This window comes from Carlito syrichta, unplaced genomic scaffold (genome assembly GCF_000164805.1).
Source record: "Carlito syrichta isolate Samal-C Ts95f unplaced genomic scaffold, Tarsius_syrichta-2.0.1 Scaffold303358, whole genome shotgun sequence".
Taxonomy (NCBI): Eukaryota; Metazoa; Chordata; class Mammalia; order Primates; family Tarsiidae; genus Carlito; species Carlito syrichta.
In genome coordinates, this window is record NW_007247454.1 from 379,310 (window position 1) to 393,630 (window position 14,321).

The window sequence follows — 14,321 nt, forward strand, 5'->3', positions numbered from 1 at the left end:
GGGCCTGGCAACACTTATGCATGAAAGAGACTACCTCCCTAATATTTTTGGTATTATTTTTTCCAAGAAAAACATAACTGAACTGCAGGTTTAAGAACAAAGCTGCATTCACACACCAATGCCCCGACTTCAGTGTTTACCTGGTAATGCGAAGACCTATGCTCTGACATATCAGGACCAAGTATTCCATGGCTGTATCCAAAGCACTCAAAGGAAAAACGTAATCTGACAACATAAGAAATAATCCCCCTATAACTGTTTATTAGAATGTGAATATATTCCAAATCATAGCTAAAAAAAAATCAAGTTACAGAGCATGCATAAAATACAAAGTAGCAATTTACAAATAGATAATAGTATCTTAATAACTAATACACTAATAAAACCAAAATGACCAACTACAGCAATGCCTTCCGTGTGCCCCACACATCATGAGCACCGCAAAAGACACAGGGTAACTACAAAACACAGTCGTCTAAGCAAGCCCACATACATATTTTTAGGGTATTCCATCATCCTGAATAGCTTCACTGCAGTTGATACAACTTCCAGAAAACTGCAGAGTAAGTGCTTAATATTACCCACAAGAAAGCAAAACCAAGTATTAGTGTGCACACTTTTGAATGAGAAACTAGTTGCTCCATTGATTTCCAATAATGTAGTAGAAGAAAACTATTTCAGGTCTCTACACTGCGTAATGCATTCTATTTAAACTCAAGGTACTATTTCATTTTACATACTAAAAGAATACATGCCTTTAAGTGGTACCACTTGAGTAGAAATTAACCTCTCACTGTATTCTTTAGACATACTGAAACCGAAGATTTAACTGGACTATATTCTATAATATACTGCAAAACTCAAACGTCAGCATTGTTAAAATAATTATCCATGCCAGCTGGTGGATATGGTGATAAAACTAGGTTGCATTTCACTTACTGGAAGATTTTAAGACAAAATACTTCAAAATTTGATACCATCAGCAGTAAACCAGTTATTGCCTGAGCAATAAAATGCCACAAAATCTGCTGGGAAATGAGATCACTTCAATGACTTGGGCTGCCCGATCACTGCAACAGAGGCACCTCCCATGGAGTTCCACCCATCTCTCCAGGGCCCAGCCTGACAGGCAGCACTGTTTAACTTATGCCCCTAACCATACCACTAATGAAACCCTAACAATCCTTTGTGTTTAAAATAATTCTTGTCCAGAAAAGAAGAGCCATTCTCTAATCAACTTTGATGTTAATAAAAATTAAAAAGTAAAGTTTACTAAACTATATAAACTATTAAGGCATTTTAGAAACTGACTTCCAGAATAATGGAAAATTTCCAAGCTCTCAAAATCCTGCTATGTTTATAGGGCAATTCTTACATTTGTGGAAATAGACACTGCACTGAGAGAAGAGTATATTACTCACAAGCTGCTCTGTGGCAAAATGATAGCTTATGTCTAAGGTCTTCTGAGTTTGATTTGATCCAGACCAATAGGTCCGAGCTTCAAGTGATCAAGTTCTATTAGGTCCTACAGTGACAGGCTCCAAGATGAAAAGTAAACAATAACTGAGGAATCCAAACATTCAGTTTATTAAACTAAGGCTAGTGAGGCCATAACATGAAAAAGCTGCAGTCATTCGGGACAAGTAGATGATTTTATAAAGCTTAAATCAGAAGACTTAAGACATGGAAAAATTCATAGTATGAAGAAGTAATAAAACACAAAAGTGACACAAGAATTACAAATATATTTAAATCTCAGACCTGGGAAATGGACTATACACAGTCTTCTAAGGGAGGAGAAATGCCTTAGATGTTCTGACAGCACTGCACCTTTGGCTTGTTTTCAGTGGTTGGAGGAACATGAATAGGAACCACGTTGTTACTTGGAGACATGTCATTTTCGCGTCTGTCTGACATCTGCTTCTGAGAAACAATGCGGTATATCTCTGAATGATAAAAAGAAACAGTCATACTTAGTGCAAATAAACCCATCAGGAGTTAGCATAAAAAACATTTGCAACACAGATCACAAACAAACTGAACAGAGTATATAAAAATTTAAAGTTGTGTTTTCAAACAGAAACTGATTAGAGTCAACCCATTATTTTAACAATTTCCCTTAGGGTAAGAAAGAAACAGGTTTTTCTACTTCAGAGGGAAAGGTTCATCAGTCAAATCTTACTTTAAAGAGCATTACACAGTTTATGGGCTGAGATCTGAATTAAACCCTAACAATATTTTTTAGTCTGCCTTTACAAAAAAAACCCAAAAAAACCCCACATACCTACATACATTGGCAGCATGCCATACAAAAAATAAATAAATAAGCCATAATATGAGATACATCAGGTATTTTTTCAGGCTGTGCAGGGATGAGTACAACTTTATAATCATGCAAAAACCCCAAAGGAGTCTTAGAAGGGAAAGAAGAAATGTGTGTTTATCAGTGATCTACAGAACTAAAGTTAAATTGTAATTAAATAATTCAAAACTGGCAACTTAAGATGTTATATCCACACTCTATTTTTTTTTCATGACACTTACCAACACTAATTTAGTGCCTGCCTATTCACTAAATGTTAAACTCTGTAAGAACCAAAACCATGCCTGCCTGACTCACCACTGTCCAGCAGCATGCAGCACAGATGTTTGATAAATAACTGCATGAATAAATGTCATTAAATCCCTGTATACAGATACAGTATCTGTATTTAACGTATTTTACTTGGTCTTATATTGCACTGCCTAAAAGTAGTTCCCTCTAACTAGATTATATAGTCCTTAAAACAGAGAAGGTATCTTATTTATCTTAATTCCCCCCAGACTTCCCTCTAAAAAAAAAAGCCCCTTCAAAAAGCGAGGAGATTCCAAAATTGGGAAGAAGTGACATGATAAGCTTCATAGTGACTTACAGAGAACACAATGTATTCCTACCGAAGATGTTTAAAATGAATTTAATAATGAGGAAATAATTGGATAAATCCAGAATGAGATGAGGATAAATGTTCTGAGTCTGTGCTATCCACTAGCCACCAATTTTAATTAAATAAATCATAGTCAAAATCTGATTTCTCATCTGCTAGCTATTTTCAAATGCTCAACAGCAACCTGTGGCTACTCTCTGTCCAACATTCCAGAGAATACCCACAATATGGTGCTCTGACATGCTGACCTGAAAAAGCCATCAGGTCTCTCCCAAAGCATGGGACAACGGCCCAAGATTCAGACCCACCGCCAAAGGATCATTTGTTTCTTCTTCCTCTCCCTGTAAGACCAAGAATGCAACCACACCAAACAGACCCATCCAGAAGATACTGTAAAAATTAATCAATCTCTGTACCCATTCATTCTCCCTACTAACTCCATCAATAGAATTCCTCTTCCCCCACAACCCATTTTGCCAGGTCATCACTCTGGTGCTGCCTGTGTACATGTGAATAAATGTTTCCTGTCTTTTTCCAATTAATCTGCCTTTTGTAGGCTGACTTTTTAGTATCCTTCAGACAGTGAAGGGGAATTTCCTGTGGCTCCTACACATTAATGCAATGTGTGGTCCTTGACTGGGTCCTGGATATAAGAATTAAACAATGAATTTATAAAGGACATTACTATACATCAGAGAAATCTGAATATGGACTGCACAATAAAATTATATAAATGTTAAATTTATTTGATATGACATACAGCATTGTGATTATGTGGAAGAATGCCTTGTTCTTAAGAGATAAAATGCTCAAGTAGTTACTAACTAACTGCCACAATGTCTACAATTTACTTCCAAAGACTAAATGGGGGGAGGGAGTATATGTGTATGTACACGTACACGTACACGTACACACACACACACAAAGAGAGATAAACAAATGTGGCAAATTGTTAACTATTGGTTATTCCAGAAGAAGAGTACAATGGGTTTTTACTATTTTATTTCTGTAATACTTTAAAAAATTTTAAATATGAAGTTATAGAGTATAAAAGAGAAAATAGAAACATATTTTCAAAGTGCTCCAACATTAGATCAAGCAAATGCAATATGAACATTATCTGGGACAGGAAATTTTAATATTGTTTAAATAATAGATCATAAAGAATACTGTCTTTGTGACCCGCCTGGGCAACTTGGCGAGACCTCATCTCTACAATAAATCAAAAATTAGCCGCACGTGGTAGCGTGCGCCTGTAGTTCCAGCTACTTGGAAGGCTGAGGCGGGAGGGAGGATCACCGGAGCCCAGCAGGTGGAGGCTGCGGTGGCTGGGAGTGGCCACTGCACTCCAGTCTGGGCAACAGAGTGAGACTACAACTCAAAAAAAAAAGAATACTGTCAATCTGTAATTGGTTCTGCTGTAATAAATTAAATCCTAATCTTTTAGATATACATCCCAAGACATTTACAAATGAAAGGATGTGATATCTGGGATTTGTTTCCAAGGAATGGGGGAGGAAGCTGGTGGAGGCAAGACTGGTCATGAGATGGAGGTTGTTGATGGCCACATTAGGTGCTCATACTATTCTACTTCTGGTATGCCAGACACTCTCCCTAACAAAACGTTAAAAAGAAACACATGAACTGAATTACTACATTTCCTCCAAATTAAGAATTCGTTAAAACTAAGCTGTAGTCAACTGAATATGCAAATGAACAAAAACACTGACAGCAAGTGCACCTTTTCCTAGACTTTTCGTGTTGGGGGTGGGGAAGGCGGTTAAAACGTATGCCTGAGAAGGCTGACAGTGGTTCCAATGTGAAGAAGTAGCAAGGAAAACACCAGGTTACAGTAAACAGGCTACTGTCGGAAGTTTAACTCTGCACTGGAGACATCTCACATATCGCCCACCAGCAACTCAACTGCACTTTTTCATGAAGTAATTAAAAATTAATCACTTCATATCAAATAGTATAGCGTTGGAACCCATTATTTTACTGTAATGATATTTGGCTTATAATGGAATTTTGGACATTGAAGAACTTATTTATGACAAAAAAACCAAAATGTTATATCTCATATTTTTCTAACATGGTAACGTGTAAAGCAATCACCACATACATTGCAGGTTCATTGATACATGTTGTACATGTATCACCTGTGTTTTTCTATTAAAATAGTCTCGTTTTCTTTCTCCCACATTAATAATATGCAATTTATTCTCTAGTCTGTGCACCACTGTGAAAGCACTTCACACATTCTCTTTCTACATAATGTCAGCTGATTTTCTTTTTACCTACATCTCAGTCTGTAGTCCATCTCTTTATTTGCTTTTCCATGCAATTTTAGTGGAAAACTACAAGGAAACATACATTTTTTTTTTTAAATTGTGCTAAGTATAAGTTTGTCCTGTATAATCACCAGCAATCACCTTATGTCCCCTGAGAAGGGACATCCGAGTACAGAATGTTAAAAAAATCACAAAGGATAGGGAATCGTTATTCAGGCTCTTCTCAATGAAAAGGATGTGGGGGGATGTGCCTCAGGTAAAGAACAGGATCCCTGCTTCAGGCACCCACTTAGACTAGGGTAAAGAGCAGGACTCCCCTCCAGACACCCACTCAGACTAGAGGTGACAAGATAGCCATTAACTTCCCCTTGATGCATCCTCTAATCCCATACTGGGTGGCTGTGTCTGCAAGTATAAATGATCAAATATGTGAACCCCTGTACATTTTAATTTCTTTACAAGTTGTTTTAAAGATTAAATTAGGGGAACCAAAACCAAAAAAATGCAAGTTCTTATACAGAAAGCAAATATACATAATACTATAAGAGAGGCAAAGGCAGACTCTTCAGAGAATGCAGAGAAGTAAATAATTAAAGAGATCTCATTCCAGGCAAGAACGTGGACAGTGTGGTGTGACTGTCCACAAGTACAGCACATTATTTTCTAGACCTGGATTACTACTGCATTTGCTCCAGTTACCAAAAAAATTTTTTTTGCTAATAAAAATGCCACAAAGCAATACAGAAAAAGAAAAGTTGTTGGTCAGAAAATAAAGACATAATTCTTCTTTCAATATGATTGGCTTAAGAGGCTACATAATTAACTTTCACTTAAGTCTCTTCTAGCTGGGTGTATCATTAAAAAAAAAAAAAAAACCCTGATAAGAAAATAGGAAGCAGGTACCTGTTACCTATCTGATTAGAGAAAGCACTTGGGTGTGTGGGTGGGCGGGGCCAGATACTTGCTCAACCAGAAGCACTTCCCCCTTTCAAGGGCAGGTTCTCCTTAGAGGCAAGGACTCCTACATAGTGCTTCTCAAGATGTCCCAAGGTCAGGCAAAAGTTAAGGAGAAAGGAACCCTGTTTACCATTCTTACATCACTCAGAGCTCTCCTGTAGGAGACTCAAATACAAAGTAAAAATAGCAACATAAGAAAGCTTTAGGTAGCACATGCCTGAAATTCCAGCTACTTGGAAGGCTGAGGCGGAAGGATTGCCTGAGCCCAGCAGGTCGACCCTGGGGTGGCTGTGAGCTTGCCACTGCACTCCTGCCTGGGCGATGGAGAGACTCCAACAAGAGGGGGGAGGAGAGGGGAGAGGCAGGCTTTAAATACAATGAGGCAAGATTTTACCTGTATTTCACTCAATAAAAAGGATATATGCCCACCTCTACCCTCATGAAAGTGGTAATCAATTTGGAAGTAATTCTAAGAAGTTAAATGCAACTGTTCCAAATTAGAACAAAACAAGTTAAATTCTTCAGTCCCTTCAAACACAGTGAAATCAACATAGGCCTAAGTTATTCCACCACTGAGTTATCCCACCACTGCTCACCACATAAGTTTCCTGAAGGTCAAAATTTTCTGATTTTTGCCACATGCCAAAAACAAAGCTACTGCTACATCTAACTGAAAGAGTCTCACTACTCTAAAAAAATTATTGCCTGAATACTTTGGCCCCACTTTAAAGAGTCAATATGCTAAGTCCATTAAAATTATTTTAACCACAAAATAAATAATTCAGTCTCCATACTGAAAACATATCTTGAACTTATTATCTGGAGAAACCTAGCAGACATCACCCTAACTAAGGTGATCTGAGTCAACATCACTAGTGATAAGACAATCCAACGATCAGGAGTTCCCGGTGGGAGCAGTGAGAATAATTCTACGGTGCTCCTGCCAAGTGTACAGCTAGAATCTAATCACAAGGAAGCACCAGACAAACCCAGACTGAGAGACACAACAAAATACCTGGCCTAGATCCTTCAAAAAACGCCAAAGTCAATAAACAAAAGAAAGCTGAGGAACTGCTGCAGATCAGAGCCCCTACAGAGATGTGCTGAATGAGATACTGATCTGACCCTGACTTTGTTTGGTGGATCCACTGGCAAAACTGAATCAGGTTTGTATATAGAAGCTGATGAGGCACCACTGTCCGGCTCTCTGATTCTGATCACTATCCTATGGCTCTAAGAGAGAATGTCTTTGTTTTTAGGAAATACATCCTAACACGTACTTGGGCAAGAGGGGACCATATTTGGCATTTCCTCTCACATGGCACATAAAAGAAGAGGTATACTGGGGGGATGGGGAGGAGCAGGCAGATGTGACAAATGTTAACATTTGAGGGAAGTAGATGAAGGGTATCTGCCTTAAGCCTGGGAAGTGACCAAAATACAAAGTTAAAAGAAAAAAAAGAGGGTATGAAAACTTGAGAAAGAAAAACAAAGCTGACAGAGATGCAAAGGCTAAGCAACATGCCATGCTTACTGGTACTAGGTGACTAACTCTGAAAATAGCATCCACAAGTCACCTCATGGGGTCAAGGTCAAATTCAAGGATGTAAAAACACCATGGTTCTATTCTAAAACAGACACCACAGTTAACTCTGATGTAACAATGTAGGTAAAGATTCCAATACATAATTTTACAACTTAAAAATTAGTGGCTATTCTTCCAGCAATACCAAAATGTAATGTAAATGCTACCGTAATACTGTTAATATTTAAGGGAGAATTAAGCCTAATGAGGTTACTATTCTCTTTCCTGTTTTTTCTATGCATTAATACTCCCACGAGCACACAGGAGGAAGAAAGTTTAGAACAAATATCCTAACATTTGTAGAACAGCACAGATGTCCACTGCCATATGCAGTGATCTCTGATCCTATAGCTCACCAGTGAGATTTATGCAGGAAGCCAAGGAAACAGTGACTTCAGAAAGGAAGAGTGGTATTACGTGAAACTCAAGTCTACTTTGCTTTCAAACAATTCAGCAGTAACAAAAGTTCAATCTAGAGTGAATTTAAGAAAAACAGCCAGATGTTCTTCATATTAAGGACAAAAAGCATAATGTTATGTATATATCAACGGTTTTTCATTAGTCATGTCTGAGTGGATCAGAAGTTCAATGCTAGCCGGTCTCGGTGGCTCAGCCTGTAATCCCGCGCATTTGGGAGGCTGAGGTGAGTGGACTGCCTGAGCCCGCGGGTTCGAGACCCACCTGGGCAACTTGGCGAGACCTCATCTCTACAATAAATCAAAAAATAAGCTGGGCATGGTAGTGCACGTCTGTAGTTCCAGCTACTTGGAAGGCTGAGGCGGAAGGATCACCAGAGCCCAGCAGGTCAAGGCTGTGGTGGCCGGGAGCGGCCACTGCACTCCAGTCTGGGCGACAGAGTGAGACTCCAACTCAAAAAAAAAAAGTTCAATGCTACAAAATAACACATACAACAGTTAACTGCAGGCTTACTAACAGAATAAATGGACCAGAATGATAGCAGAGGAGATGCGACAGAACATAAAAAATATCACAATGATGAGGACTTTGAAATTTTTTCAAATGAGACTTTCAGAAGCTTTAAGAGACTCACAGCCCTTCAAGGTGATTTTACTGGATGTCCTAAGACTGTGACTCTGAGGACTAGGGAGGCTCATGACTTTGGTCATGCAGGGGATAAGAGCTAAGTGGTAAAAGTACAGCCCTAGAACTCCTGGGTCTCCATCCAGTATGCTATTCACATGTGTGGTATAAAGGAAAAAAGTAGGACTTGAAGGCACATTGCACACTTGGTCAAATCTTGCTTAAAACAACCTGTCATGAACTGGACAGAGATGGCACTGAGGAAAGTCACTGTGTCCAGGACTGTTGATCTGACCCTAACACCAGTTATTTGAGTCACTATTCTTCTGATAACGGAAAACAATTTAATAACATAGGAATGTAAATTATCAATATTTATCTATTTATTTATTTATTTGAGTCAGGATCGCATTCTGTTGCCCAAACTGGAGTGCAGTGGCACAATCATGGCAACCACCGCTTCAGTATTCTGGGCCAGGCAATCCTCCCACCTCAGCCTCTTGAGCAGCTGGGACTATAGGCAAGCGCCACACTACACCTGGATAATTTTTTTTATTATTTTCTTTGTAGAGACAGAGTCTTACTATGTTGCCTAGGCTAGTCTTCAACTCCTGGGCTCAAGCAATTCTCCAGCTTCCGCCTCCCAAAGTGCCAGAATTACAGATTATAGGCATGAGCCACCACACCCATATTTACGTTGTTTTTTTGTAATTTTTTTTTTGGTAGAGACCCAAGGTCTTACTATGCTGCCTATGCGTGTCTCGAACTCCTGAGCTCAAGCAATCTTCCCACCTCAGCCTCCCAAAGTGCTGGGATTACAAGCATGAGCCTGGACCTGTTTTATTTTTAACAAGTGTTTTTTCATGCCTCAATTGCCATTTAGCTACTAATTTATCCAATGGTCACTATGTCCTAGCTAAGTACTTTCGCAGGCACTAACTCTAGTCATATCTAGAGTCTAGAGCAGACATCTCAGGGACAGACCATTCTTTTCTGTAGGTGACAAAGACAAGTCAAAGCCTATCACAAGGCTTTATAAATACAGGCTCTCTCTCAAAAAGAGAATAATAAAACTCCCCCAAAATATATTTGAATTTTACAGATGAAGAAGTTAAGGTCTAAAAGGATTAAGTAATTTGCCTAAGATTACAGAGATAGTAGTAAGCGGAGAAGCCAGTGCTAGAAACCAAGTCAGGCTTCCAAATCTATGCTCTTAATGCCTAGGTTTAATTCCCTACATTTTTACAGTAAAGTAAGACAGTATATTAAAGTTAGAATCTGTTTATCTCCAATAAAAGTGCTGCATACAAAAAATAAATTAAAACTTGTTAAATTGGTCAGGCTTGGTGGCTCAGCCTGTAATCCCAGCACTTTGGGAGGCCAAGGCAAGTGGATTGCCTGAGCCTACGGATTTGAGATCAACCCACGCAACTTGGCAAGACCTCATCTCTACAATAAATAAATAAAAATTAGCCAGGCACGGTAGTGCATGCCTGTAGTTCCGGCTACTTGGAAGGCCAAGGCAGAAGGATCGCTGGAGCCCAGCAAGTCGACGCTGGGGTAGCTGTAAGTATGCCACTGCATTCCAGCCTGGGTGATAGACTGAGACTCCCCCCCAAAAAAAACCTGTTAAATTATAATTGGAAATTCATTTATTTAACCATATCTCCATATAGACTTTTTAGAGCGTGCCACATAATTCTGTATTATACATTAAGACTATATTCTAAATAATGAGTTCTTAAAATATACAATTTTAAAGTACTTAAAAACAACCTACCAATGTACTTATTAGAGGATTAAGATTAAATTTACTGATAATCTGGTAATTCTAATAAAGTCAGAAAAAAGAGTCAACACAAAATAAAAGTCTTACCTCAGAGACAGAGCTGGTCATCCACATTCCAAAATAGGATGAACTTAGTCCTTTTCCTGTTACTTTTTAAACATTTCCATATGTAATCACTAGCTAATTTTACTTAGAAGTGATACTTTGCTTATTCTACACTACATCATATGAGAATTTTACTTTTTGTTTTTTCACTTAAATTTTTAAAATACGTAATTTTTTCTAGCCTAGCCTTTTCTTGTCTTTACTAAATTTCTTTTTTTTTTTTTGAGTCAGTCTCACTCTATTGCCCAGGCTAGAGTGCAGTGGCAGGCTCACAGCCACTGGGCTCAGGCTTCCTAGTAGCTGAAACTACAGGCATGTGCCACCATGGCCACCTAATTTTTTGATGTATTGCCCAGGCTGGTCTTGAACCCCTGGACTTAGGTAATCCACTCATCTCCGCTGCCCAAAGTGCTGGGTTTACAGGCATGAGCCACCGTATCCAGCTTGTCTTTACTGAATTTCAAAAGGGCATTTCTATCCTTCCATAGGTAGGATTTCAATATCTACCTTAGAAAGTGTATTTAAACACTACTGGTTTTAACCATGAAGCATGGAACTGCAGTATTAACAGAGATGGACTGAAGCAACAATGGAAGTGAACGATTTATCATTCAAGTATTTCTCCATGATACCCCCATGAATTAAGATGAGAGCTCCAAGTGCAAGGACTGCCACTAATTCTGCCCTTCCAGCAGCTCTTGCTATAGTATCTCTCAAATGACAGTCATTCTCAGAAGCTGGGATACAGTTTAGTTACCCATTAATTTGTTTAAATTACATTCCTAAATCTTAATCCCACTGATATAATCTGAAAATGCAAGCTTTACCTGTTAGAATTGTCTGAAAAGCAGCTTCTACATTTGTAGAGTCTAAAGCAGATGTCTCAATAAATGACAACCCATTCTTTTCTGTGGGGAAACAAAAAATGTAGTCAAGTTTTAAAACAAGAAATGTGATGTATTCAGGTCTGCCAAAAAAAAAAAAATAATAACAGGAACTTTTTAAAATCTAAGACCTCTTCAACTTCTGGGACGATAAGGACACCATTCTATTTATACTTTAATGGATTAGAAACAATCCTTTAAGACTGTGAGACCAAGAGAAATAAAATTTTTAAAAATCAAAAAAATAAATAAATAACAGAAATACTCACTGGCTTCTTAATTAAAGACCTGTTATGTCTAAATACTACCACTGGCAATGAATGGCTCTATTCAAAAAGCAGTACATGTATTAACATCCAGCTATTTCCATCCCTACTCCCTCTCCATCAATCACACAGCTACAGTATTCACTTAGAACTATATAACTGTATTATTTACTCAGAACTATATAACTATATTGTAACAATATGACTATGTAACTATATTCACTTAGAACTATATAACTACATTATATTCTAATATATATATATACTATATAACTATATAGTATATTAGAATATTAGAATAACTATATTAGAATATTTAACTATATTGCTCAAGCAATCCTCCCACCTTAGCCTCCCGAAGTGCGGGGACTACAGGCCTAAGCCACCACACTCAGTCACAGATTATATATTTTTTAAAACAGTCTAAATTTCTAGCCGGGCATGGTGGCTCACACTTGTCATCCCAGCACTTTGGGAGGCGGAGGCAAGAGGACTGCCTGAGCCAAGGAGTTCAAGACGCAACTGGGCAACTTGGAGAGACCTCATCTCTACAATAAATCAAAATATATTTGAAATAACGCTTATTCTTGCCTAGAAAACCAAAAAAAATATGATGGAAAGCAAGTCACAAATAATCACTAGTGCAAAAGCAAGACTTTCACTAGCAAAGAAGGTACAACGTTGCCTTCTGGAATAGTATCCCCACCAAAACAGGAGCAAGAGAGGTGAACCCTCTCTGTGAAGCCACGAATCACAGTTCCTAGCAGTTGCGCCCCTGCTGGTCCCTGAAACTCCCTGGGCTGCTACTGTTCAGACCCACAGAGAGTAGCCTTGGGAAAACACAGGTTCATAATGAAAAAAGAGATCAGAAGAAGCACAATGTTATATTCAATTTTTTTGCAGTAAGTACTCAAAATACTAGTGTTTTAATGACTTGCAGTTAAGCAAAAAAGTCACACAGTCCTCACAAACTTTCAAGACAACAATTCTTGCTGAGCATTCATATCTCCCTTTCTGAAAATATTATAACCTATCACCTTCACTGGAAGGGCATCAAAACTGCAAGACACAACAGTAAGAAATATTTAAATCACTGCAACACCATGAAATTCCTAGCACTAACCTGCAAAAGCTCTTGCTTCATCCGTGGGAACTGCCCTGAGATGACGTAAGTCACTCTTGTTGCCCACAAGCATGATGACAATGTTACTATCAGCATGATCTCTCAGCTCTTTCAGCCATCGCTCCACATTTTCATATGTGAGATGTTTAGCAATGTCATAAACCAATAAGGCACCTACAGCTCCACGATAGTATCTGAAAACAGAAATATATATTTAATATCAAACAACCACAAGATGGAAGCAAACACCAGGAAGAACTCAAAATATGAAAAAAAAGAAAATACGTGTGTGTGTGTGTGTGTGTGTGTATGTGTGTGTGTGTATACTTTTTTTTTTTTGGCATCAGGGTCTCATTCTGTAGCCCAGGCTAGAGTGCAATGCCACAATCACAGCTCACCACTGCCTCGAATTCCTGGGCTCAAGCGATCCTCCCAACTTAGCGTCCCAAAGTGCTGGGACTACAGGCCTACGACACCACACTCAGTCACGGATTATATATTTTTAAAAACAGTCTTAAAAGTAAATTTCTAGCAGGGCATGGTGGCTCACACTTGTCATCCCAGCACTTTGGGAGGCAGAGGCAAGAGGACTGCTTGAGCCCAGGGGTTCAAGACGCACCTGGGCAACTTGGTGAGACCTCATCTCTACAGTAAATCAAAAAATTAGCCAGGTGTGGTGCCTTACGCCAGCTACTTGGAAGGCTGAGGTGGAGGATCACCTGAGCCCAGTAGGTCGAGGTTGCGGTGGCCATGAGCATGCCACTGACCTCCAACCTGGGTGACAGAGTGAGACTTCAACTCAAAAAAAGGAAAGAAAAAAAAAGTCTAAGAATTCCTAATACTGGAATTCTAAAATACCACACACACACACAAATCAGTTCCTGGCTGGGCGCAGTGGCTCACATCTATAATTCCAGCACTTTGGTAAGCCAAGGCGAGAGGACTGCCTGAGCCCGTGGGTTCGAGACCAGCCTGGGCAATTTGGCAAGACCTCATCTCTACAATAAATTAAAAAATTAGCCAGGCATGGTGTGTTCCTGTAGTTCCAACTACTTGAAAGGCTGAGGCAGAAAGATTGCCTGAGCCCAGCTAGTCGAGGCTGCGGTAGCCAGGAGCGTGCCACTGCCCTCCAGCCTGGGTGACAGAGTGAGACTCCAACTTAAAAATAAAAATAAAGCCAGGCTCGGTGGCTCAGCCTGTAATCCCGCGCTTTGGGAGGCTGAGGTGAGTGGACTGCCTGAGCCCCCAGGTTCAAGACCCGCCTGGGCAACTTGGCGAGACCTCAACTCTACAATAAATCAAAAAATTAGCTGGGAGTGGTAGCGCACACCTGTAGTTCCAGCTACTTGGACAGCT

At 39.2% G+C, this 14,321-nt stretch overlaps 1 protein-coding gene across 1 annotated transcript in view; it reads right to left on the reverse strand.

Annotated features, from left to right (window-relative positions):
• Positions 1–241: 241 nt before the first annotated feature.
• Positions 242–14,321, reverse strand: part of RAB11A (RAB11A, member RAS oncogene family) — a 23,349-nt gene continuing 9,269 nt past the window's right edge. Inside the window, exons 3-5 of the mRNA XM_021712555.1 lie at positions 12,966–13,159; positions 11,520–11,600; positions 242–1,946 (exon numbers count right to left, since the gene is read on the reverse strand). Of these exons, the coding sequence (XP_021568230.1) occupies positions 1,807–1,946; positions 11,520–11,600; positions 12,966–13,159 (415 nt within the window). The 3' untranslated portion in view covers positions 242–1,806. The remainder of the gene's footprint in view (positions 1,947–11,519; positions 11,601–12,965; positions 13,160–14,321) is intronic.